The 27,792-nt window shown below is 43.1% G+C and overlaps 1 protein-coding gene across 1 annotated transcript; it reads left to right on the top strand.

The window, feature by feature from the left end:
- The first annotated feature begins 1,765 nt into the window (after positions 1-1,765).
- LOC106611846 (pre-mRNA splicing regulator USH1G) lies at positions 1,766-27,792 on the top strand. The gene is made up of 6 exons (XM_014212448.2): positions 1,766-2,338; positions 17,025-17,250; positions 23,788-24,018; positions 24,254-24,415; positions 24,620-25,332; positions 26,660-27,792. The coding sequence occupies exons 1-5, from the start codon at positions 2,175-2,177 to the stop codon at positions 25,328-25,330; spliced, it is 1,494 nt and encodes a 497-aa protein (XP_014067923.1). The 5' UTR covers positions 1,766-2,174; the 3' UTR covers positions 25,331-25,332; positions 26,660-27,792.

The raw sequence follows: 27,792 nt of genomic DNA, 5'->3' as shown, positions 1-27,792 counted from the left end.
AAGCTAAATTGTTGCAAGGGAACTTTTATTTATTTATTTTATTTCACCTTTATTTAACCCGGGTAGCAAAGATTATAGCAAACACCACTGAAACGGAATTGGTGCTCGCTAGCTTTGCAAATTCAGCTATTGTTGGAAGCCAGCCAATATGAAACAAACTATTAAAATTACAAAAGGTTGCAGCATATGTTGTGTAAATGGTGAAATCATACAGCTGTCAACTCTTGTCACTGCAATCCGTTTCACATTTGCTAGCTACCTTTTAGATCGAAGCCCAAATAGAATGATAGAAGATAAGATGATAGAAGCCCATCTCCTACTGTAAATAACCTACACACTGTTTGTGTAGTCAGCCAGCCAGCCAGCCAGGTAGAAAGATGGCAGAAAAATAAAAAAGACGGACATCAGAGTATTTTTCAGTACACCAAAACGCAAAGTAAGAACCCTAGTAGCCTAATATCTCAAACACTAGTTGATAAAATGTTCATAAGAAAGAAATGAAATTCTAATGGTAATGTTTCACAATGATGTCATTAGGCAGAGCAGGCAACAGATGGCACACAGACAGCAGAGTTGGGGACAGACTGGCAGAGACAGGGAGTCTCAGGTAAGTTTGTTGAGTCTTTGTTTGGCAACATTATGAAAGGTTCTCAATTTTTTGGACTTGTAAAATAGGAACATAATTGTAAAATGCCATGGATACCCCCACTCTCAACTTACACTGGTGACTGAACTAAGATTTGTTAAAGGCAATGGTATTGCTGTTGTGATTAGTTGTGTAGTTTTGGGTACCGGTAGTTAGGAGTACGGCAAACACCTTATTTCTTTGGTTCCTCAATATACATTTACCATATTACAATGTAGGCTATGTGTTACAGCACTACTTTTGGTGTCCCCCTCAGGAATTGCTCTTGAGAAAATTTCATGTAATTGTCCCCTCCAAAGTTGATATCAGATTTTCGCCCCTGCATCCACAGGTACTTGAAATACATACACAGGTACTCAAATAATGTCAATTAGCCTAACATAAGCTTCTAAAGGCATGACATAATTTTCTGAAATTTTCCAAGCTGTTTAAAGGCAGTCAATTTAGTGTATGTAAACTTCTGACTTCTGACACATTGTTGGAAAAATGACTTGTGTCATGCACAAAGTAGATGCCCTAACCGACTTGCCAAAACTATAATTTGTTATCAAGAAATTTGTGGAGTGGTTGAAAAACGAGTTTTAATGACTCAAATCTAAGTGTATGTAAACTTCCGACTTCAACTGTACATCAAAACATATGTTGTTACAAATATAAAATACCTTGAAGAACAATTTATCCTTAACTACAACAACGTTCTCAGTAATGGGTACAGAAACGTTTTACTTGCAGCAAACTTTGTGGAAATTAATATTTGTGTCATTCTCAAAACTTTTGGCCACGACTGTATGTGGCGGTTCTAGCTTGTATGGCGCCCTGGGCGAACCCCACCTGCGGGCGGGGCGGGAGGATGCCCATGTCGCCCGTACCTAAATCTACTGATTTGTATTAGTCTATAAATACATTTCTTTGCCAAAATTCGTCAAGTCTCCCATGTCTTATTCGACTAGTGTTTTTGAAAATGTATGGATAATAATTCAGCCATAGTTGTTCTGAAATGTTTATTGCTTTAATATAACACATATACAGTAATTATTAATTTCGGTTGCCTATCCTGACGAAGTTTGTTCTATATAAAGTATTTGACTCTAGCCACAAAATTAAAAAAGGGGGGGAGCTTTTCGGCACAACACCGGCTCAGTGATTCGAACATGCAACCTTTTGGTTACTGGCCAAACTCAGACTGAGTTGAATATGTTTAATGAATAAATGCATTCACAATTAATTGCGCTAAGTAGGTTCAAACAAAAACAAATGGTTACTGTGGGATCTCGAGGATCTGCACTGGTCTAGGAGGCGTCAACCCCTCCCTGTTTGACAACTGCCTAGTTTGTGACCCTGGCAACCGCTCCGGATTCTTTCTCTCTACAGTCCCCGGTAGTCACTACCTCCTTCCGGAGGGAAGCAACAACCGAAGACCCAACGAAACCCCGCGCCTTTAGGACAAACCTGCCCCTTCGGAGGGCAAGCTCTTCGCCTTGATGCCAAATAAGCGACCGTGAGCCAGGCTACCGGAGCCATAGGCACCATGAACGACAAGTACCACCGGGCGGCCCGGGATGGCTACCTGGACCTACTCAGAGAGGCCACTCGGAAGGAGCTGAATGCGCCTGATGAAGATGGAATGACACCGACTTTATGGGCTGCGTACCACGGCAACCTTGACGCGCTCCGGCTTATTGTGGGAAGAGGGTAAGTGTCGTTAAGTTTCCTAAGCAGCCTATAGCACAGACAATAGCTTCAATCGAAACTAACTTAACATTTTGCTCAGCTGTCCCTTTTGCAAATTGGTCTACCTGTTGAACTATCAACAAACAGGTGTGGAGGTGTCACTGTCACATGGCAATGTGCATATCTCACTTCCTTCCATCTGAAAAGTCAGTAGTCAGAGCCATATATAGGTTAGAGACGTGACTATTATGTACATATAATATCTTATCTCTGATATATGGCTCATTTTACCTATAGGTGGTCACGGGAATCGAAACCACTATCCTGAAGTTGAGCTACAAAAGACTACTAAAACCTCCAGTCAGCTGGTTGAAGCCCTGATTACTGTCTAGGAACAACATGTCTGTTAGTGCCAGCTCAGGATTTATGTATGCTGGTTTCACCCTCCTCACCCCATCCAACAGTGCTGTTGATGTGATGGACAGCGCTTTGCCTCCATTTTAACAGCCTAATTAAAGGCAAAGGTCACTGGCAGGAGGATGGCCTACCCAACATTCTCTCACATACCCATTCACAACCATGTGGCGTGAATACTTATACATGCATGCATCACACACACAAGCACGTTCACACACACACAATTAAAAAAATATATGTTGCTTCAATTTACAATTGTAAGGCAACCAGCTGCAATAAGATTGTGAGTTTGCTCAAAATTTCGGCATATCTGAACCAACATACATTCTCAAGTGTAATTGTATGTTCACTCAACTTAGAAGTTTAGCTTGAGTGAACATACAATTCAACTTGAGAATGTATTCTACCTTATTTCTGCCAGTGTTGATTTTTCAGTGTAACATTTCTAGTGTTGATTCAGGAGTTAAATTCACTCTGTGAGAGTGGCATTAACACTTAGTGGTGTAAAATAACTAGTGATGCACCAATATCACATTTTTGTCCGATACCGATAACCAATGTTTTCCTTGCCAAAACAACCCGATACCGATATTTACAATATTAGCGGCCTTTTAAGCATTCTAGTACAGTTGAATAGTTAACACACACACATGGACGCAGCGGTCTAAGGCACTGCATCTCAGCACAAGAGGTGTCACTATAGTCCCTGATTCGAATCCAGGCTGTATCATATCCGGCCGTGATTGGGAGTCCCATAGGGCTGCGCACAATTGGCCCAACGTTGTCCGGGTTTGGCCGGGGTAGGCCATCATTGTAAATAATAATTTGTTCTTAACTGACATGCCTAGTTAAATAAAGATTACACACACCACACTGACCAAAAAGTTATTTTGTTGGCATTTACGTATGTCCCCATTACCAGTAAACATAATCAAAACCTATTTCTTTCACTTACTGTGCTGTTTCGTTGTTCATTTGTTCAGTCGTTTCATTCTCAACCAGGATTTCATCATGCGTGTCAAGCAGTGAAGTTTCAGCTCTGTCTGTCCATGGCTTCTCTTCCTCGGTGCGCGCTGTCACTGTGTCCATGTCCATCTTGTCCAGCTGTGTATGTAACATTTCACGTAAACCCTGTTTCTTGTCTGGATTGAAGTAGTGGTCCTCGTACATAGCATCGGGCATGATGGCGACACAGTAAAGAGAGAATGCCACTGAATCACTTGCTCACAGCCTGTGTTGGCAGTTTTGTTGAGCAGGCGTTTCAATGCCATGACAGAGGGTATCACGTCTGCTGCAGACGCAGTTGATGAGCTAATTTCTCGAGTCTGTTGTTCGAATGGAGATAGCTAGTGTGTTCATGTTTCAAATGTGTTCTCAAATGCCATTGAAATGGCAGCAGCGGTATGACAACCAGCACATTCATGTGCATGAAATACGACTTTCCTCAGTACGAAATCCTTGACAACCCACTGTGCTGTCAGACTCAGCATGCTCACGGGGCTGATATCGCTGGTCCAAATGTCAGTTGTGAAGCTAATAGCAGTGACGCTTTTACTGTGTAACTCCGGTAGGGCAACATCTGAAAAATAGCTCACTTGGTAGTGTGTACCTGTGCTCGACTAGTCGGCGAAAGCCAACATCACCCACGACAGAGAACAGTTGATTGTCAAGGGCAATGAATATCATTATCTTGGCGTTAATGGATTTTGCCATTGAGTTGTCTCGCTGAATATTTTTTTTTTACTCTTTCAAATGACTGCTCAACTTGTTGACTGCTCGATCCAAACAGCAGACATTGTGGGCCAGCTTGGGAATGCTGTGTTGCACGTCTAGCGCAAATGGCGTCATTACGTCATGTATCTATCTACGTTATATAGGTATGCACGTCAACTTTGACATCGGTTTTGCACATCGGCGTTACGCTAGACATTGGGCCGAGGTCGGCATTTTTAGCTAATATCGTCCGATTCCGATATCTTCACAGATATATCGTGCATCCCTAAAAATAACCCCCATTTGTTGGTGTTAATAACCAGAGTTATTGTTTTACACTGTGGAAAGTAAAACAGTCCCATCAAAACCACACTCATTATTATCATATTTCCCAGCATACTCTACTGCAGGTTGATTAAAAAAAGTTGTTAATATCTGTGTTTGTACATTGATTGATTGATTAATTTTATGCTTCACAAAGATAAACATGCATTTTTCTAAACTAAGCCAATCAGTTAGTTAGATATATTGCACCCGTTAACACTTTTTTTATATATATATTTAATTTATTTCATTTCAATATATCAGGAGGTGCTGCAGCACCCTCAGCGCCCCTAGTTCTCGCGGCTATAAGTAGTAGTAGTGAAGGGATGGAGTGGACCCACATTCATTGATGGTAGCTTTGATTATGAGTTGAATTAATGTATCACGTTCTGTATCACAGGGCCTCCCTCCCTATGTAATAAATCCAGTTGAATTACATATGAAAATGCTGTTTTCAATAAGATCAACTTTTGAAAGGGCCCACTCCTTTTACCATATTGTTCGCTAGCAGGCTACCATGGACTATACTTGTGAGCCACAGTAGCAGGGTACTACAGCCAGATAACAGCTATACTCTTTGTTGCCCACAAAAAAACGCGAGGCATACGTCACCTAATTAGGACCTACTGTATACTGTATGTCACTGTACACCCTCAGTGGTCTATCAATGGTGCTTTCTGACTTTCAATGGGAAACAAGAGAGACTCAGGATTTAGGAGTAAGGCTATATTATCGTTGGATAAGTCAGCTACTCTTTCAGCTACTGAAGCTCCTTTGTGTACAGTATAGGCAAAAAGCCCTCCCTTTTGTTGAAGGTTTAAGTGCTGGACAAAGCAGGTTTGGATGGAAAGGGTATAGTATTTACTCCCTATTTAAGAGAGCCCTGTCCTATGACAACCCACTATGGTTGACACAGCACCCAGGAGAGCAGAAGAGATTAGGAGGAGGAGGATAGGGAGAGAGGGCAGAGGAGGAGGATAGGGAGAGAGGGCAGAGGAGGAGGGTAGGGAGAGAGAGAGCAGAGGAGGATGGTAGGGAGAGAGGGCAGAGGAGGAGGGTAGGGTCGAGACTGAAGGAATAGAGACGCGGAGGAGAGACAGTAGAGGAGGAGAGGGGGATGTTAGAGTCGAGACTTGAGGGATACATCAAGACCTTAGTGACAGGTTTATAAGGCATGGTGGTAATTAAGTGTGGAGAGAGCAGTAGAGGCTGATGCCTGAGAGAAGCTGCAGTGGCAGAGGTGTAGTGTAGATATTAACAGCATAGATATTAGCTGAAGAGGAAAGGTCAGGGTGACGGATAGGACTAATTGGGCAGACTGGTCCTCTAACAACACTCCCAGGGGACTGATGCTACACCACAGGGCCAGGCTGGAGGTGGATGAGCTAAAGATGGACAGGACCAGAGCTGTGGTGGAGGTCAGAGGGCCTGCTAGAAGGTAAAAGCAGTTTGCTGTAATTTAACTATGCTGATCTGGTTCTACTTCTTTTCTGCATTATACAGGCCTCTTTGTGGTCTTATCTAGAAGGTAAAAGGAAAATAATGGGGCTGTACATGTAGGTCTGGGTGGTTTCCCAGATCCATATTGTTTAATCTTGGACTAATAAGCACTGAGTGGAGATGCTCTGACTGTGTAACGTATTTCATACAAATTATGCTTTTTCTATTTGTGTATTATTATTTTTCGTTATACAACGGGTGGGTCTAATCCTGAATGCTGATGGGTTAAAACCGCATTCCAGCCGTGTCTATTCCACAGAGATTAGAGATTGAGCAAACAGATTTGGATATCAGAAGCTGTAGTCTATTTTCTCAAAGATCATACATAAAACAAAAAAGTGACGAGGCTGTGTTTTAATTATGTAACAACCACCATTGTTTTGGTCTGTAACTGGGCCATAGGGTAGGGTTGGCTGACTGTTGGGTCAGATCCCTTGGTTGTCTTGTTGATAGTCAAGCACAATTGACCATCAGGCATAATCTGTAGGTGGAGAGTCAAAACATGACAATGCACATCGAATTTATAAATGCATAAAGGATCAAATGTGTTAGTGGGAGGTATCAGAATACTCACAATTAGTACAACAATTAGTTGTTTTACTAATTGATACTGTATTGCATGACTGCCCAACCCTCTTCCTGGATATCTACTGTCCTGTGTGTTTTCAGTCCAACCCTAATTTAACACACCTGATTCTACTAATTAGCTGCTTAACTAGCTGAATCAGAACTGCTAAATTAGTGTTGGGTTGAAAACCTACAGGACAGTAGATCTCCAGGAAGAGGGTTGGGCAGCCCTGCTGTATTGACTACCTTATGCCAGGATATGGGCCCGTATGTAGATTTTCAGAGTAAGAGTGCTAATTCAGGAACAGGTTGGCCTTTGAAATTATAATGAATCCGATTATATGGACAGAGGGGGACCTGATCCAAGATCAGGTTTTACAGACATGTAGGAAGTAGAAATTAGGGTAGAGGAAAGCAGCCAGTGGGGGTGCGTTGAGCTGGATGGAACATTTTGCAACGTTCTGATAGAAATACAGTGCCTTCGGAAAGTATTCAGACCCCTTCACTTTTTCCACATTTTGTTACGTTACAGCCTTATTCTAAAATGGATTAAAAAAAACATTTTGTTCAGCAATCTACACACAATACCCTTTAATGACAAAGTGAAACAGGTTTTTACAAACCTTTGGAAATGTATTTAAAAAAAAACTGAAATAACTTATTTACATAAGTATTCAGACCCTTTGCTATGAGACTCGAAATTGAGCTCAGGTGCATCCAGTTTCCATTGACCATCCTTGAGATGTTTCTACAACTTGATTGGAATCCACCTGATGTAACTTCAATTGATTGGACATGTTTTGGAAAGGCACACACCTGTCTATTTAAGGTCCCACAGTTGACAGTGCATGTCAGAGCAAAAACCGAGCCATGAGGTTGAAGGAATTGTCTGTAGAGCTCCGAGACAGGATTGTGTCGAGGCACAGATCTGGGGAAGGGTACCAGAAAATGTCTGCAGCACTGAAGGTCCCCAAGAATACAGTGGCCTCCATCATTCTTAAATGGAAGAAGAACCACCAAGACTCTTCCTAGAGCTGTCCGCAGGGCCAAGCTGAGCATTTGAGAAGGGCCTTGGTCAGGGAGGTGACTAAAACCCTGATGGTCACTCTGACAGAGCTCTTAAGTTCCTCTGTGGAGATGGGAGAATCTTTCAGAAGGGCAACCATCTCTGCAGCACTGCACCAATCAGGCCTTTATGGTAGAGTGGCCAGTCCTCAGTAAAAGGCACATGACAGCCAGTTTGGAGTTTATCTCAGCCACTGCCTGTCACCAAGGGAGTACCCCAAGGCTCGATCCTAGGCCCCATGCTCTTCTCAATTTACATCAACAACATAGCTCTCTCATCCATTTATATGCAGATGATAGTCTTATACACAGCTGGCCCCTTCCTGGATTTTGTGTTAATGCTCTACAACAAAGCTTTCTTAGTGTCCAACAAGCTTTATCTACCCATAACCTTGTCCTAAACACCTCCAAAACAAAGGTTATGTAGTTTGGTAAGAAGAATGCCCCTCTCCCCACAGGTTTGATTACTATGTTGGTCAATTTCTTCAACAAATGATCAGGTCTATATAATTATCAAACATACATTAGTAATGGAAAGAAAACAGACTCTTTGTTTAAGTATTAAAATACTAATTTTAGTAATACAATTGTAGGCAGAAGATGGTACAGAGTACAGTATAACAGTATATGATAGTTCCCCAAGTTCTGCAAAATGTCTAAGACATCCTGTAACTCATATAGCCTATCCCAGTCCTCCTCGTGTGAGTTTCCCTGGCAACAACATTTTAATAAATCTAACCTCCCCTGACAGCAGTAACCACCTTATGAGCAATTAAAAGCTCAGAAGTGGGATTGACCGAAACTTGACCTTTCATCACAAGTATAGAGTCATAACAATGTGAACGAGTGTAAGCATCTTCTGACAGGGGGCTGGTTTCATCAAGTCTGTGGCAGTCTTGTGTTCTCAGAAAACCAGGTAACCACGGTGGGATCCAGTCAGGAGTCTGAACGTTAGGCGCCTTCTGATAGTGTCTGAAGGTCACAACACTCAAAAACAGGTTTTAACACACACAGAGGTCTCCTGAAGAGGAGACCTTACAGTTTATCATAACATCATTTATTAACCCTCTTCAACTACCTCTGAGGGTTTAGAGCTTTTTTATTTATTTTATTTAAACTTTATTTAACTACGCAAGTCAATTTTAAGAACGAATTCTTATTTGCAATGACGGCCTACACCGGCCAAACCCGGACGACACTGGGAAAATTGTGCCCCGCCCTATGGGACTCCCAATCACAGCCGGTTGTGATACAGCCTGGAGCTTGAGGTAGCCACCTCATACAAGTACTTGGGAGTATGGCTAGATGGTACACTGTCCTTCTCTCAGCACATATCAAAGCTGCAGGCTAAAGTTAAATCTAGACTTGATTTCCTCTATCGTAATCGCTCCTTTTTCACCCCAGCTGCCAAACTAACCCTGATTCAGATGACCATCCCTACCCGTGCTAGATTACGGAGACATAATTTATAGATCGGCAGTAATGGTGCTCTTGAGCGGCATGATGTTCTTTACCATTCGGCCATCAGATTTGCCACCAATGCTCCTTATATGACACATCACTGCACTCTATACTCCTCTATAAACTGGTCATCTCTGTATATCTGTCGCCAGACCAACTGGTTGATGCTTATTTATAAAACCCTCTTAGGCCTCACTCCCCCCTTTCTGTGATATCTACTGCAGCCCTCATCCTCCACATACAACACCCGTTCTGCTAGTCACATTCTGTTAAAGGTCCCCAAAGCACACACATCCCTGGGTCGCTCCTCTTTTCAGTTCGCTGCAGCTAGCGACTGGAACGAGCTGCAACAAACACTCAAACTGGACAGTTTTATATCAATCTCTTCATTCAAAGACTCAATCATGGACACTCTTACTGACAGTTGTGGCTGCTTTGCGTGATGTATTTTTGTCTCTACCTTCTTGCCCTTCGTGCTGTTGTCTGCCCAATAATGTTTGTACCATGTTTTGTGATGCTACCATGTTGTTGTCATGTTGTGCTGCTACAGTACCATGCTCTGTTATGTGTTGCTGCCTTGCTAGATTGTTGTCTTTGGTCTCTCTTTATGTAGTGTTGTCTCTCTTGTCGTGATGTGTGTTTTGTCCTATATTTACAGTTGAAGTCGGACGTTTACATACACTTAGGTTAGAGTCATTAAAAGTAGTTTTTCAACCTCTCCAAAATTTCTTGTTAACAAACTATAGTTTTGGCAAGTCGGTTAGGGCATCTACTTTGTGCATGACACAAGTCATTTTTCCAACAATTGATTGCAGACAGATTATTTCACTTATTCACTGTATCACAATTCCAGTGGGTCAGAAGTGTACATACACTGAGTTGACTGTGCCTTTAAACAGCTTGGAAAATTCCAGAAAATGATGTCATGCCTTTAGAAGCTTCTGATAGGCTAACTGACATGATTTGAGTCAATTGGAGGTGTACCTGTGGATGTATTTCAAGGCCTACCTCCAAACTCAGTGTCTCTTTGCTTGACATCATGGGAAAATCAAAAGAAATAAGCCAAGACCTCAGAAAAAACATTGTAGACCTCCACAAGTCTGGTTCATCCTTGGGAGCAATTTCCAAATGCCTGAAGGTACCACGTTCATCTGTACAAACAATAGTATGCAAGTATAAACACCATGGGACCACGCAGCCGTCATACCGCTCAGGAAGGAGACGCGTTTTGTGTCCTAGAGATGAATGTACTTTGGTGCGAAAAGTACAAATCAATCCCATTACAACAGCAAAGGACCCTGTGAAGATGCTGGAGGAAACGGGTACAAAGTATCTATATCCACAGTAAAACGAGTCCTATATCGACATAACCTGAAAGGTCGCTCAGCAAGGAAGAAGCCACTGCTCCAAAACCGCCATAAAAAAGCCAGACTACAGTTTACAATTGCACATGGGGACAAAGATCGTATTTTTTGGACAAATGTCCTCTGGTCTGATGAAACAAAAATATAACTGTTTGGCCATAATGACCATCATTATGTCTGGAGGATAAAAGGTGAGGCTTGCAAGCCGAATAACACCATCCCAACCGTGAAGCATGGGGGTGGCAGCATCATGTTGTGGGGGTGCTTTGCTGCAGGAGGGACTGGTGCACTTCACAAAATAGATGGCTTAATGAGGAAAGAAAATTATGTGGATATATTGTAGCAACATCTCAAGACATGTCCGGAAGTTAAAGCTTGGTCGCAAATGGGTCTTTCAAATGGAGAATGACCCCAAGCATACTTCCAAAGTTGTGGCAAAATGGCTTAAGGACAACAAAGTCAAGGTATTGGAGTGGCCATCACAAAGCCCTGACCTCAATCCTATAGAAAATTGGTGGGCAGAACTGAAAAAGCATGTGCGAGCAAGGAGGCCTACAAACTTGACTTAGTTACACCAGCTCTGTCAGGCGGAATGGGCCAAGATTCACCCAACTTATTGTGGAAAGCTTGTGGAATGCTTCCTGAAACGTTTGACCCAAGTTAAACAATTTAAAGGCAATGCTACCAAATACTAAGTGTTTGTGTTTGTAAACTTCTGACCCACTGGAAATGTGATGAAAGAAATAAAAGCTGGAACAAATCACTCTCTCTACTAAATCATTCTCTCTCTGACATTTCATATTCTTAAAATAAAGTGGTGATCCTGACCTAAGACAGGGAATTTTTAAGGATTAAAGGTCAGGAATTGTGAAAAACTGATTTTAAATGTATTTGGCTAAGGTGTACGTAAACCTCCGACTTCAACTGTATCTATATATCTCAGCAAATAAATAAACGTCCTCTCACTGTCAACTGTGTTTATTTTCAGCAAACTTAACATGTGTAAATATTTGTATGAACATAACAAGATTCAACAACTGAGACATAAACTGAACAAGTTCCACAGACATGTGACTAACATAAATGGAATAATGTGCCCCTGAACAAAGGGGTTCAAAATCAAAAGTATCTGGTGTGGCCACCAGCTGCATTAAGTACTGCAGTGCATGTCCTCCTCATGGACTGCACCAGATTTGCCAGTTGTTGCTGTGAGATGTTACACCACTCTTCCACCAAGGCACCTGCAAGTTCCCGGACATTCCTGGGGGGAATGGCCCTAGCCCTCACCCGCCAATCCAACAGGTCCCAGACGTGCTCAATGGGATTGAGATTCGGGCTCTTCACTGGCCATGGCAGAACACTGACATTCCTGTCTTGCAGGAAATCACGCACAGAACGAGCAGTATGGCTGGTGGCGTTGTCATGCTGGAAGGTCATGTCAGGATGAGCCTGCAGGAAGGGTACCACATGAGGGAGGAGGATGTCTTCCCTGTAACGCACAGCGTTGAGATTGCCTGCAATGACAACAAGCTCAGTCTGATGATGCTGTGACACACCACCCCAGACCATGACGGACCCTCCACCTCAAAATCGATCCCACTCCAGAGTACAGGCCTCAGTGTAACGCTCATTCCTTCGACAATAAAGATGAATCCTATCATCACCCCTGGTGAGACAAAACTGCGACTCATCACTGAAGAGCACTTTTTGCCAGTCCTGTCTGGTCCAGCGACGGTGGGTTTGTGCCCATAGACGACGTTGTTGTCGGTGTTGTCTGGTGAGGACCTGCCTTACAACAGGCCTACAAGCCCTCAGTCCAGCCTCTCAGCCTATTGCGGGCAGTCTGAGCACTCATTGTGCGTTCCTGGTGTAACTTGGGCTGTTGTTGTTGCCATCCTGTACCTGTCCTGCAGGTGTGATGTTCGGATGTACCGATCCTGTGCAGTTGTTGTTACACGTGGTCTGCCACTGCGAGGACGATCAACTGTCCGTGCTGTCTCCCTGTAGCTCTGTCTCTCAGTACAGACATTGCAATTTATTGCCCTGGCCACATTTGCAGTCCTCATGCCTCCTTGAAGCATGCCTAAGCAGGCACGTTCACGCGGATGAGCAGGGACCCTGGGCATCTTTCTTTTGATGTTTTTCAGTCAGTAGACAGGCCTCTTTAGCGTCCTAAATTTTCATAAGACACTTATTTTTTATTTTTTTTATTTCACCTTTATTTAACCAGGTAGGTAAGTTGAGAACAGGTTCTCATTTACAATTGGGACCTGGCCAAGATAAAGCAAAGCAGCTCGACACATACAACAACACAGAATTACACATGGAGTAAAACAAAACATACAGTAGAAAAATAAGTCTATATACAGTGTGAGCAAATGAGGTGAGATAAGGGAGGTAAAGGCAAAAAAGGCCATGGTGGCAAAGTAAATACAATATAGCAAGTAAAACACTGGAGTGGTGGATTTGTAGTGGAAGAAAGTTCTAGGTAGAAATATAAATAATGGGGTGCAAAGGAGCAAAATAAATTTTATAAATACAGTAGGAAATTATAGATGGGCTATGTGCAGTGATCTGTGAGCTGCTCTGACAGCTGGTGCTTAAAGCTAGTGAGGGAGATAAGTGTTTCCAGTTTCAGAGATTTTTGTATTTCGTTCCAGTCATTGGCAGCAGAGAACTGGAAGGAGAGACGGCCAAAGGAGGAATTGGCTTTGGGGGTGACCAGACAGATATACCTGCTGGAGCGCGTGCTACAGGTGGGTGCTGCTATGGTGACCAGTGAGCAGAGATAAGGGGGGACTTTACCTAGCAGGGTCTTGTAGATGACCTGGAGCCAATGGGTTTGGCGACGAGTATGAAGCGAGGGCCAGCCAACGAGAGCGTACAGGTTGCAGTGGTGGGTAGTATATGGGGCTTTGGTGACAAAACGGATGGCACTGTGATAGACTGTATCCAGTTTATTGAGTAGTGTAATGGAGGCTATTTTGTAAATGACATCGCCAAAGTCGAGGATCGGTAGGATGGTCAGTTTTACGAGGGTATGTTTGGCAGCATGAGTGAAGGATGCTTTGTTGCGAAATAGGAAGCCAATTCTAGATTTAACTTTGGATTGGAGATGTTTGATGTGAGTCTGGAAGGAGAGTTTACAGTCTAACCAGACACCTAGGTATTTGTAGTTGACCACATATTCTAAGTCAGAACCGTCCAGAGTAGTGATGCTGGATGGGCGGGCAGGTGCAGGCAGCGATCGGTTGAAGAGCATGCATTTAGTTTTAATTGTATTTAAGAGCAGTTGGAGGCCACGGAAGGAGAGTTGTATGGCATTGAAGCTCGTCTGGAGGGTTGTTAACAGTGTCCAAAGAAGGGCCAGAAGTATATAGAATGGTGTCGTCTGCGTAGAGGAGACTCACCAGCAACATTGATGTATACAGACAGAGGTTTTTGCCCAAGAATTGAACCCTGTGGCACCCCCATAGAGACTCCCAGAGGCCCGGACAACAGGCCATCTGATTTGACACATTGAACTCTATCAGAGAAGTAGTTGGTGAACCAGGCGAGGCAATCATTTGAGAAACCAAGGCTATTGAGTCTGCCGTTGAGGATGTGGTGATTGACAGAGTCGAAAGCCTTGGCCAGGTCGATGAATACTGCAGCACAGTATTGTTTCTTATCGATGGCGGTTACGATATCGTTTAGGACCTTGAGCATGGCTGAGGTGCACCCATGACCAGCTCTGAAACCAGATTGCATAGGGGAGAAGGTGTGGTGGGATTCGAAATGGTCGGTAATCTGTTTGTTGACTTCGCTTTCGAAGACCTTAGAAAGGCAGGGTAGGATAGATATTGGTCTGTAGCAGTTTGGGTCAAGAGTGTCCCCTCCGTTGAAGAGGGGGATGACAGCAGCTGCTTTCCAATCTTTTGGAATCTCAGACCACACGAAAGAGAGGTTGAACAGGCTAGTAGTAGGGGTTGCAACAATTTCAGCAGATCATTTTAGAAAGAAAGGGTCCAGATTTTCTAGCCGGCTGATTTGTAGGGGTCCAGATTTTGCAGCTCTTTCAGAACATCAGCTGACTGGATTTGGGAGAAGGAGAAATGGGGAAGGCTTGGGCGAGTAGCTGTGGGGGGTGCAGTGCTATTGACCGCGGTAGGGGTTGCCAGGTGGAAAGCATGGCCAGCCGTAGAAAAATGCTCTTTGAAATTCTCAATTATAGTGGATTTATCGGAGGTGACAGTTTCCTATCCTCAGTGAAGTGGGCAGCTGGGAGGAGGTGCTTTTATTCTCCATGGACTTTAGTGTCCCAGAACTTTTTTGAGTTTGTGTTGCAGGAAGCAAATTTCTGCTTGAAAAAAGCTAGCCTTGGCTTTTCTAACTGCCTGTGTATATTGGTTTCTAACTTCCCTGAAAAGTTGCATATCACGGGGGCTGTTCGATGCTAATGCAGAACTCCACAGGATGTTTTCGTGTTGGTTAAGGGCAGTCAGGTCTGGAGAGAACCAAGGGCTATATCTGTTCCTGGTTCTACATTTCTTGAATGGGGCATGCTTATTTAAGATGGTGAGGAAGGAATTTAAAAAAAAATAACCAGGCATCCTCTACTGACTGGATGAGGTCAAAATCCTTCCAGGATACCCGGGCCAGGTCGATTAGAAAGGCTTGCTCACTGAAATGTTTCAGGGAGCGTTTGACAGTGATGAGTGGAGGTCGTTTGACTGCTGACCCATTACGGATGCAAGCAATGAGGCAGTGATCGCTGAGATCTTGGTTGAAAACAGCAGAGGTGTATTTGGAGGGCAAGTTGGTTAGGATGATATCTATGAGGGTGCCCGTGTTTACGGCTTTGGGGTGGTAACGGTAGGTTCATTGATAATTTATGTGAGATTGAGGGCATCAAGCTTAGATTGTAGGATGGCTGGGGTGTTAAGCATGTCCCAGTTTAGGTCACCTAGCAGCACGAGCTCTGAAGATAGATGGGGGGCAATCAGTTCACATATGGTGTCCAGAGCACAGCTAGGGGCAGAGGGTGGTCTATAGCAGGCTGTTAGTGTCTTAACGACCGTTCCACAGGTTCATGTTCATTAATTGTTTATGGTTCATTGAACAAGCATGGGAAACCGTGTTTAAACCCTTTAGTGTCACGTCTGCTCCCGCTGTTCCCCCCCCGGCGCTTGAGGGCACCAGGCTGCCCTGCATCACGCACTCCTGCCATCTGTTACGCACACCTGCCTTCCCCCATCACGCGCATCAGTGATATTGGACTCACCTGGACTCAGTCATCACTTGTTTATTTCCTCCCCTATATTTGTCAGTTCCCCAGCTCTGTTCCCTGCTGCTGCATTAATTGTTTTTTGTCTGTATTACTCGTTTGCTCACTCTGTTTCTGTCTCATTCCATGTCCGTTGTATATTAAATGTTTGACTCCCCGTACCTGCTTCGTCTCTCTAGTGTCATGCATGTGACACTTTACAATGAAGATCTGTGAAGTTATTTGGATTTTTACGAATTATCTTTGAAAGACAGGATCTTGAAAAAGTGACGTTTCTTTTTTTGCTGAGTTTATATATTTAAAAAAATAAAAATTAATTATCCCAGCCCCTGTCCCCGCAGGAGGCCTTTTGCCTTTTGGTAGGCCGTCATTGTAAATAAGAATTTGTTATTAACTGACTTGCCTAGTTAAAAAATATTTCTTTTTTTTAGAGTAGGGCTGTAAATGCGGAAAAAGTCAAGGGATCTGATTTACTTTCCAAAGTCACTGTATGCTATGTAAAACAAACATGCCTCGCTGGCATGTAGAATAAGGAATCACGTTTCACAACGTTTGGCATCTGGACATGGCACAGGTGTTGACCTTGTGGCTCTGTGTAGTCACAGCTTCTCTGGGTGTCTGTGAGAAAAAAGACTCTCGGTCCATGTGTTGAATAATACATGGTAACACCACTAATGTTTTACCTGCACCCAGTCAATTATTGATCACACCACAACGGGGGGAACACAGGAAGGGGAGGGACCCTGACCTGCAAAGCAGGAAGTGAAATATAATTCTCTGTGCAAACCCTGTGTCACACACATAAGTACATACACTATGGCCCAGTTTTCTGGAATTAGGTTACACCTACTCGTGGAATTAAATGTTCTCCATAAACTGGCATGCAATAATTTGAGTCCTTATTCTGTCGACAGCTGTTATTGATGGCCGATGCTGCAGTAGGAGTAAAAGGCCTAAGTATGTTTTTTTGTGTACTCTGTAACATATGCTCTTAATACCTCTGTTCCTTTTCCCTCTCTCCCTCTCCCAGAGGTGACCAGGACAAGTGTGATATCTGGGGCAACACTCCGCTCCACCTGGCCGCCGCCAACGGCCACCACAACTGCCTATCCTTCCTGGTGTCATTCGGAGCCAACGTGTGGTGCCTGGATAATGACTACCACACGCCCCTCGACATGGCCGCCACCAAGAGCCACATGGACTGTGTCCGGTACCTGGACTCCATCGCCGCCAAGCAGTCGGCCCTCAACCCCAAGGTGAGGTGTCAGGAGCAATGACAACACAGCAAATTCTTCAGTGTCAAAAATAACTAAATAACACAAAGTGTTGAGTCTATGGATCCATATAGACAACGAACAGTGTTAAATTAACACACTGCTTAGTGTAAAGCCTTATTCAAATATTTCCCAGAGTGCGTTGCCTTCCAAGTAAATTGTAGCATTACCACCCATGACTGTATTTGTTAGTGACAGAGACATCGTTGTTGCATTCATCCATTCTCGGTACTGTGGACTTCGCCAAGTGAGATCCTAAAATATATATATACATACATACATACATACATACATACATACATACATACATACATACATACATACATACATACATACATACAGTCCCAGTCAAAAGTTTGGACACCTACGCATTCAAGGGTTTTTCTTAATATTATTTATTATTACTTCTACATTATAGAATAATAGTGAAGATGTCAAAACTATGAAACAACACATATGGAATCATGTAGTAACCCAAAAAAGTGTTAAACAAATCAAAATATATTTAACATTTTAGATTCTTCAAAGTAGCCACCCTTTGCCTTGATGACAGCTTTGCACACTCTTGGCATTCTCACAACCAGCTTCACCTGGGAGGCTTTTCCAACAGTCTTGAAAGAGTTCCCACATATGCTGAGCACTTGTTGGCTGCTTTTCCTTCACTCTGCAGTCCAACTCATCCCAAACCATCTCAATTGGGTTGAGGTTGGATGATTGTGGAGGCCAGGTCATCTGATGCAGCACTCCATCACTCTCCTTCTTGGTCAAATAGCACTTACACAGCCTGGATGTGTGTTGGGTCATTGTCCTGTTGAAAAACAAATGATAGTCCCAGTAAGCGCAAACCAGATAGGATGACATATCGCTGCAGAATGCTGTGGTAGCCCTACTGGTTAAGTGTGCCTTGAATTCTAAATAAATCATTGACAGTGTCACCAGCAAAGCACCTCCACACCATCACATCTCCTCCTCCATGCTTCACGGTGGGAACCACACATGTGGAGATCATTTGTTTACCTACTCTGCGTCTCAAAACCAAAAATCTCAAATTTGGACTCAGATCAAAGGACAGATTTCCACCGGTCTAATGTCCATTGCTCGTGTTTCTTGGCCCAAGCAAGTCTCTTCTTATTGGTGTCCTTTTAGTAGTGGTTTCTTTGCAGCAATTCGACCATGAATGCCTGATTCACGCAGTCTCTTCTGAACAGTTGATGTTGAGATGTGTCTGTTACTTGAACTCTGTGAAGCATTTATTTGGGCTGTAATTTCTGAGGCTGGTAACTTTAATGAACTTATTCTCTGCAGCAGAGGTAACTCTGGGTCTTCCTTTCCTGTGGCGGTCCTCAAGAGAGCCAGTTTCATCATAGTCCCTAATGGTTTCTGCGACTGCACTTGAAGAAACTTTCAAAGTTCTTGACATTTTCCCCATTGACTGACATTCATGTCTTAAAGTAATGATGGAATGTCATTTCTCTTTGCTTATTTGAGCTGTTCTTGCCATGATATGGACTTGGTCTTTTACCAAATAGGGCTATCTTCTGTATACCACCCCTACATTGTCACAACACAGCTGACTGGCTCAAAGACATTAAGAAGGAAAGGAATTCCACAAATGAACTTTAACAAGGCATACTTGTTAATTGAAATGCATTCCAGGTGACTACCTCATGAAGCTGGTGGAGAGAATGCCATAATACCATATGTACAGCATTTCATAAGGCCTTATTATGAGGTCCTAGTTTTACCCTAATAGAGGGGCCTGAAACTCATACACCATCACTTTGAATCAAACCACACCCATCATTATCATATTTCCCAGCATGCTCTATTGCAGGTAGATTAAAAAAATAAAAAAAAACCGGTTTGGTTCATTATCTCTGTCTGTTCATATACATTGATTAATCTTATGCAACACAAAGATAAATAATACATATTTTTTAACTAATCCAATGTTGGTTCGATTTTTTGCTCCAGTTTAAATGTTTAGGTAGTCTCATCATAACCCTACCCTTGGTAGTCATTCTGAATGAAGGTTGAAGGTCAATAAAAAATTCCAACTGTTGGACATCCTAACTCTGTCTTATTCCAATAGAAATTACACATCACTTTGCAAACCAACATAATGCGATTTACAGGCAGGGTTGCACATTTTTTGGGGGGCTTTTTCTGGAAACGGAAGCAGGAAATCTGAAATCCTTTTTGGGTTTTGGGAAACCTACTTCAGGCCTGAGGTATGAACTGGGGTACAAGTATGCACTTATAACGGAGGGTAAACAGGATGACCTTACAGGGTACCACTATAGTGACAAGTGTTTGTACCACTTTAGGAACAAATGTAAAAAAAAAAAAAAAAAAAAAAAAAAAATGAGGGTGCCCATGTTTACGGCTTTGGGGTGGTAACTGGTAGGTTCATTGATAATTTATGTGAGATTGTGGGCATCAAGCTTAGATTGTAGGATGGCTGGGGTGTTAAGCATATCCCAGTTTAGGTCACCTAGCAGAACGAACTCTGAAGATAGATAGCGGGCAATCAATTCACATATGATGTCCAGGGCACAGCTGGGAGCTGAGGGGGGTCTATAACAGGCGGCAACATTGATAGTCTTATTTCTGGAGAGATAAAAAAAATGTAATTAGAAGCTCAAACTGTTTGGGCATAGACCTGGAAAGTATGACAAAACTTTGCAGGCTATCCTCTGCAGTAGATTGCAACTCCTTCCCCTTTGGCAGTTCTATTTTGACCGAAAAAGATGTATTTGGGGATGGAAATCTAAGAATTTTTGGTCGTCTTCCTAAGGGAGGATTCAGACACGGCAAGGACATCAGGGTTGGCGGAGTGTGCTAAAGCAGTGAGTAAAACAAACTTAGGGAGGAGGCTTCTGATGTTAACATGCATGAAACCAAGGCTTTTACAGTTACAGAAGTCAACAAATGAGAGCGCCTGGGGACACACAGGGCCTGGGTTAACCTCTACATCACCTGAGGAACAGAGGAGTAGGATGAGGGTACAGCTAAAGGCTATCAAAACTGGTCGTCTAGTGCGTTGGGGAAAGATAATAAAAGGAGCAGATTTCTGGGCATGGTAGAATACACTCAGGGCACAATGTACCGACGGGTATGGTAGGGTGCGGGCACAGTGGAGGTAAACCCAGGCATTGAGTGACGATGAAAGAGGTTGCATCTCTGGAGGCACTAGTTATGCTAGGTGAGGTCATGGCATGTGTGGGAAGTGGGACAAAAGAGGTATCTGAGGCATGTTGAGTGGGGCTAGGGGCTCCTCAGTAAAATAAAATGATAACTATCCTAAACAACAGTATACAAGGCATAGTGACATTTGGGAGAGACATAAAGCAAGGCATAAAGCAATCACAGGTGTTGATTGGAAGAGCTAGCTAAGACAACAACAGGTAAGACAACAACAGCTAATCAGCTAAGACAACAACAACAACAGGTAAAATGGCGATGAATGGGCAGAGAGGGTCAGTTAACTACACACAGGGCCTGAGTTTGAGGCTAGGGGCGACAGATAAACAAAATGGAGTACCCTGATTTAATGAACAGTCCAGCAGGCATCAGCTCTGTAGCCAGGTGATCATAGGGTCCAGTGAAAAGCAATAGTTGAAACAGGGAAGCCGTTAGGTAGTCGTTACTACGCTAGCAAGCGGAAGACACGGCGAACATAAAGATAGCAGGCCGGGGCTAGCAGAAGCGTCTTCACCGACGTCCGGCATAGGCCGGTTGAGGGCACAACGGACGGAATTAGGTCGGCAAACCAGTCGTAATGGATCAGCGGGACTCCGTGTAGACAAAGGGTCCAGGCCAATTGGCAAAAGGATATTGTAGCTGGAGTAATTTCGTTTGCAAGCCGAGAGATGCGCTTGGCTCGAGGCTAACTGGTGCTTGCTTTGGGACAAGGGTGTTAGCCACTCGGTAGCAGCTAGCTAGCTGCGATGATCCGATGCAAAGGTCCAGAGCTTACGGCAGGAATCCGTTGATGTAGTGGCTTCCAGTCGTGTTAGTGATGAGTCCGGGAGGCATCAGCTGTGTACCCGAGTGATCATAGGGTCCACTGAGCAGGCCGGGAGATGGGCCTGGCTCAAGGCTAGCTTTGGGGCTGGGCCACTCGGTAGCAGCTAGCTAGCTGTGATGATATTGAGTAATGGTCCAGAGCTACGGCAGGAATCCGGTGATGTAGTGGAGAAAAGCAGTCCGGTATGCTCAGGGTTGACATCGCGCTGTGCAGACTGGCGGGTATTCTGACCTAAAGGTAAAGGCCGCTAGCAGGGGCTAACAATGACTAAATAGCTAGTAGCTAATTAGCTGGTTAGCATCTGATGGCTAGCTTCCGATGAAGGTTATATCTATAAGGTCTATAAATAGCAGATCCATATCACATTGGGTGAGGCGGGTTTGAAAAATATTAAAAACAGACCAAAAAAAACTACATTTACACGGGACAATGACAAACACGTCTGCACTGCTACGCCATCTTGGTTTCCCATATATAGCCATAATACAGTTGAAGTTGGAAGTTTACATACACTTAGGTTGGAGTTATTAAAACTCGTTTTTCAACCACTTCACAAATTCCTTGTTAACAAACTATAGTTTTGGCAAGTCGGTTAGGACATCTACTTTGGTGCAGAAAGTGTAAATCAATCCCAGAACAACAGCAAAGGACCTTGTGAAGATGCTGGAGGAAACGGGTACAAAAGTATCTATATCCACAGTAAAACGAGTCCAATATCGACATAACCTGAAAGGCCGTTCAGCAAGGAAGAAGCCACAGCTCCAAAACCGCCATAAAAAAGCCAGACTACGGTTTGCACCTGCACATGGGGACAAAGATTGTACTTTTTGGAGAAATGTCCTCTCGTCTGATGAAACAAAAATAGAACTGTTCGGCCATAATGACCATTGTTATGTTTGGATGAAAAAGGGGGATGCTTGCAAGCCGAAGAACACCATCCCAACCTTGAAGCATGGGGGTGGCAGCCTCATGCTGTGTGGGTGCTTTGCTGCAGGAGGGACTGGTGCACTTCACAAAATAGATGGCATCATGAGGGAGGAGAATTATGTGGATATATTGAAGCAACATCTCAAGACATCAGTCAGGAAGTCAAAGCTTGGTTGCAAATGGGTATTCCAAATGGACAATGACCCCAAGCACACTTCCAGAGTTGTGGCAAGATGGCTTAAGGACAGCAAAGTCAAGGTATTGGAGAAGCCATCACAAAGCCCTGACCTCAATCCTATAGAAAATGTGTGGGCAGAACCTAAAAAGCGTGTGCGAGCAAGGAGGCCTTCAAACCTGACTCAGTTACACCAGCTCTGTCAGGAGGAATGGGCCAAAATTAACCCAACTTATTATGGGAAGCTTGTGGAAGGCTACCCAAAACATTTGACCCAAGTTAAACAACTTAAAGGCAATGCTACCAAATACTAATTGAGTGTTTGTATACTTCTGACCCACTGGGAATGTGATGAAAGCTGAAACAAATCATTGTCTCTACTATTATTATTATTTCACATTCTTAAAATAAAGTGGTGATCCTAACTGACCTAAAATAGGGAATTTGTACTAGGATTAAATGTCAGGAATTGTGAAAAACTGAGTTTAAACATATTTGGCTAAGGTGTATGTCATTCCCTTCTTGTCCCACACTTTGTTTTATAGACTAAGCTATGAGACTACCTAAACCATATAAACTGGAACAACTGTTTCAGTAACGGGTAAAATAAGTCCACGTAACATATTGGATTAGTTTAGATTCTTTTTTGGGGTAATTTATATTTGAGTAGCATACGATCAATTAATTAACCAATCAATCAATCAATCAATGTACATGCACAAACATAGACATTCAAAAAACAATTCTAAAAATAAACCTGCAATAGAGAATGCTGGGAAATATGCTAGCGAAGGGTGTGGTTTTTGTTGAAAGTGATGCGTATGAGTTTCATTCCCCCGTATTAGGAAAAAACAAGGTCCTCAAAATAAGTCCTTATTTGTGATATTGTGTTATAAAATTTAAAAAAATTACATTAACATATCAGCTTAGGATCTAGAAGTCCATAGAGCTAAAGGTAGATGAATGCAACATTCATGTCTCTGTCACTAACAAATACAGTCATGGGTGGTAACTTTACAATTTACTTGAAAGGCAATGCACTCTGGGAAGTATTTGAATAAGGCTTTACACTAAGCAGTGTTAAACACTCTTACGGGGTCTATATGGGTCCACAGACTCAACACTTTCAGTGTTGATTTAACATTGTTCATTTTGTTTATTTTTAACACTGGAGAATTAGCTGTGAAGGAACATATGCAGGAAGAGTCCTATTCCATCTTTATTGAGACTACTAAATGCACATTTTGAATCAGTAGGTTGTTAAAAAATATATTATATTTAAATACTTTTTTAAATTGTAGTCAATACCACTGCCTGTATGCAAACTGCTATGGTGGTATTTGTGGAATTTTAAATTGTGAATAAATATATCTACCTTTCCTATAAGCTGGTGAGCAAGCTGAAAGACAGAGCATTCCGCATGGCGGAGAGGAGGATAAAGGACTGTGTGAAGATGCAGCAGAAACACCACCAGCGGATGGAGAGGAAGTTCCTGAAGGAGAGTGTAGCATCGGATAACTCAGATGCCATGAGCTTCACTAGTTATAACAGCAGCAGCACGCTCAACCGCAAACTTCCTCAGTTCAACACTCTCACTTCCAATATGCCATACTCACAGGTCAAAAGCATTTCTTCCCTGCTACTTCACTGTCAATTTCTCATTAATGCATTTCCTATTATTTTGATAGTCAACGGCAGTTTGAGTAAATCATTTGATATTGTTTTTCGTTCCTGAGTAAGCTCAGGAAATGTCAGCATTATTCAAATGTCTAGCTTTACATTTTGTAAATGATCTGTGTTAATGTCCTCTTCTGAGTCCACGTTTCGATCTGAGCAATCCTCTCTCTCTATAGGCCACTCTTCACTCCACAGCCAAGGGTAGGACCAAGATTCAGAAGAAGCTAGAGAAGAAGAAACAGGTGGACGGCACCTTCAAGATCTACGAGGATGGGAGGAAGAGTGTACGCTCGCTGTCTGGCCTTCAGCTTGGCCAGGACGTCATGTTCCTCAAGCAGGTAAAATAAGTAGCTAGGTAGAGACGCAACACCCAAAACAGTTGGTGAGGTTCTGACTAACGGAAAATACAATTTAAAAAAAATGAACACTCTATACTCCCAAATATTAAATGGAGAACCCATTACATTTCCCACTGGCTTAGTGCGGAAACCTGGGTTCGCTCCATTAAAATGGGTTTCTATTCATTGATGTTCCTTCAACAGGGCACCTATGCCAACTCCAAGGACCGCTCGCGTCTCAACATCCGGGACATGTTCCCTCACCACGGCAACAACCACGATCACCATGACGATTATGACGACGACTGTGCGGACACCATCTCCCACATCTCCCGTGCCATAAGCGACCCGGGCCTTCACGAGGCAGCCTACTCTGAGATCAGCGCCGACTCAGGCCGCGACTCTTTGTTCACCCGGCCAGGTCTCGGAACCATGGTGTTCCGACGGAACTACGTATCCGGCGGTCTCTTCGGCATCGGAGCCCGGGACAAGGGTTCTGTGGCTGGCAGTGAACCCATAGGCCGGGCCCCTAACGTTCATCTCCGTGGCCACCTCCAACGTCGCCAACCCAGCCTGGACGATGCAATAGAGATGGACAGCATCGGCAGTGCCCTGAGCCTCCAGGAGAGGCACCTACAGGAGCTGCCCTGGGAGGAGGCTGATGTGGGCCTGGACGAGGAGCTGGAGCCTGAGAACGGACCACTGGAGACCTTCCTGGCCTCCCAGAGCCTGGGGGAGTTCATGCCCATCTTCAGGAAGGAGAAAATCGACCTGGAGGCCCTACTGCTCTGCTCGGACCAGGACCTGACCTCCATACACATCCCCCTTGGACCTAGGAAGAAGCTACTAGAGGCCTGTAAGAGACGGTTGGACACCCTGGAGGAACCAGAGGGCATCGAGGACACTGATCTCTGAAGGTCAGTATTACTTTATGAATTCTATGACAGGCAAAGCAATTTACTTTGATAGCCTACACATGCCTCAAACAATAGAGGGAATCAAGAACACTGAGCTTTGAGGGTCTGTACAGTAAATGCATTTTTTTATCTTAATATAAAATAATTTCTGGTTAAAAATTAAGTACCTTACTGTGATTTGTTTTCAATCAAAATGGTCAAAAAGAAAACAAATAGCTTCTTAGCAAGAGAAATTTCTCAAGCAAGAATTTTGTTGGGACTGTCTGGGAGTGGGGAGAGGAAGTCTGAAAACTAGCTAATTGGCAGAGAGGTTTAGAACTCTCTTTCTTATTGGTCTATTAGCGATGCCACCAGGCAGGCCTAAACTACATCCCACCAAAACAGGCTGACATTTCAAACAGCTCTTAAGGCGTCCGCATGCTTCCCAGCCGAAACCGTTCATGCATATATTATGACAACATTTTGTGACGTTGTTGTTGGTTTTGGTCTTCAGCAATGTTTTTTTTGTCTGTTCGTGCACACAAAACATTTTCTCAAGGCAAGCTGAAGTTTTGTAGTCTACACCCCTTCGTCGGGATTGGTCAACAGTAGGGATTCTTCAATTAAGTGTTTGTTGTCATTCAATGAGAGACGACTCGTTTTCCTGCACATTTTTTCACTTGCATTATACTCAAACGTCTTAGTTAGATGTAAAAGATCTCTGCAAAAACGTCAAAATTAATAACAGATTTCTTGAGTCATCTTAGATTTATTCTGACTATTTTGAGGAAATGTATACTGGTTATGGCATGTCAAGATGGACAAATAGTACTATTATTGCAATTTTCTTGTTTTTCAAGAAAAGGTATTTTAACTTCGCCTAGCCGAGTTCTGTGAGGAGCAAACCAAACCGGACACCTTTACACTAAAAGGAAATGTTCACAATTTCACAGTATTATTCCAACCTCATAGTGTGGAAATAAATATATATATATTATAGGCCACTTAGCAGACACTACAGACTGACAGTACAGTAAGTGAATTTATTTGTATCTATTTTTTACTCTGACAGTACTAGCAGACTTCCTACCTATGTGTGTGGATGTAGATGATGTAGATAAATGGGGCCATCTAGTGGAGAGCAGTAAAACTACACTACAGAATGGCAAAATTACATAATTTAGGACTTCAGCCCAAATCAAATTTTATTTGTCACATGCGCCGAATACAACAGGTAGACTTTACTGTGAAATGCTTACTTACTATTGAAATAGGCATAAGCTATTATAGTAGATTTCTAGATGGGACATTGAATATATAATACTGTACATGTTTTCTTTTGTTTCAGTCACAGAGCAAAGATCCTTTACTGTCGTTCAAGATGACACTGGAGGCCTAGACTTGGCAGTGAATGTGGTCCTGCTCTGTCTGGATCAGTTCTAGTTATGAGATGGTGTTATGATCCATAGAGCCTGGCTCTGATGCCTCTATATCCAGGGACGTTGCTCCCTGCCTGGGGACACAGAGAAAATTACACTGGGTCTGGTAGAGTCCCCAGTGTCCTGGTGCCGTGCATGAGAGGACATCTTTAGTTACACGGCCATATGGTCTGGTAGGTCCACGGGTGCCATGGGACTGTGCCCAAACACATGCTAACACTGGCACACAACCTTGTAATTAGGAATTATTCTCTCCACTCACCGATGCACTCACATGTTGCCCATATGTAATGGTGTATTCCATTTGCAAGTGAGCATTTCATGTTTTTGTCTGTATATTTGTGCAAACGTGTAATGTTATTTATTATTTATAGAAAATGTTTCATTTATGGTTTATTACAGACATTATTGTACAGTTTTGTTACTGTACTGTGTATAATAATGGTACTACAGTTAGCTAAGATGCTAGGCTGTCCATGTCCAGACTACAATGTCTTAAAAGGCACCCTATTCCCAATACATTGCACTACTTTTGACCAGATCCCTATGGACCCTGGTCAAAAGTAGTGCACTATGTAGGGAATAGGGTGCCATTTGGGACATATCCACATTTCTGTTTTTAAGGAAAGTTTGTGTTTTAATGAAGATACTGGAACATGGCTCCGTGAGGTTATCCGTCAGTCAGTCAGTCTGTCTGTCTTCATCCCAAAAGGCACCTTATCCCTTATGTAGTGCACTTATTTTGACCAGTACCCTTAGTGTTCCCTATGCACTATATAGGGAACAGGGTGCCATTTGGAATGCATTCTGTCTGTGCTAAGGTAAATGTTATCTGGGGTTTGCTGAGGGCCTCTAGCCCCGGGGTATAGTGTTTCACAAGAGGTCTGCCTGTGGACTGGTGTGTATGACTGTGCATGAATGTGTTTGTATGTAACTTCAATGATTATGTATGAATACAAACTTTGGGAAACAAAATAAGTCATGTTTGGATGTACTCTCACACATAACAGTTCTAATAAAACCTTTATTACAATTAATGAAA

The sequence above is a fragment of the Salmo salar genome, chromosome 01 (assembly GCF_965601325.2).
Source record: "Salmo salar chromosome 01, fSalSal1, whole genome shotgun sequence".
In the NCBI taxonomy this organism is placed as follows: Eukaryota; Metazoa; Chordata; class Actinopteri; order Salmoniformes; family Salmonidae; genus Salmo; species Salmo salar.
This window is presented reverse-complemented; position numbering and strand designations above follow the sequence as displayed.

Coding starts and splice junctions, on each gene's coding strand:
- LOC106611846 (XM_014212448.2), top strand. CDS start 2,175: ATGAACGACAAGTACCACCGGGCGGCCCGGGATGGCTACCTGGACCTA. Junction 2,339..17,024: donor CGGCTTATTGTGGGAAGAGG/GTAAGTGTCGTT, acceptor TCCCTCTCCCAG/AGGTGACCAGGACAAGTGTG. Junction 24,019..24,253: donor CCAATATGCCATACTCACAG/GTCAAAAGCATT, acceptor CTCTCTCTATAG/GCCACTCTTCACTCCACAGC.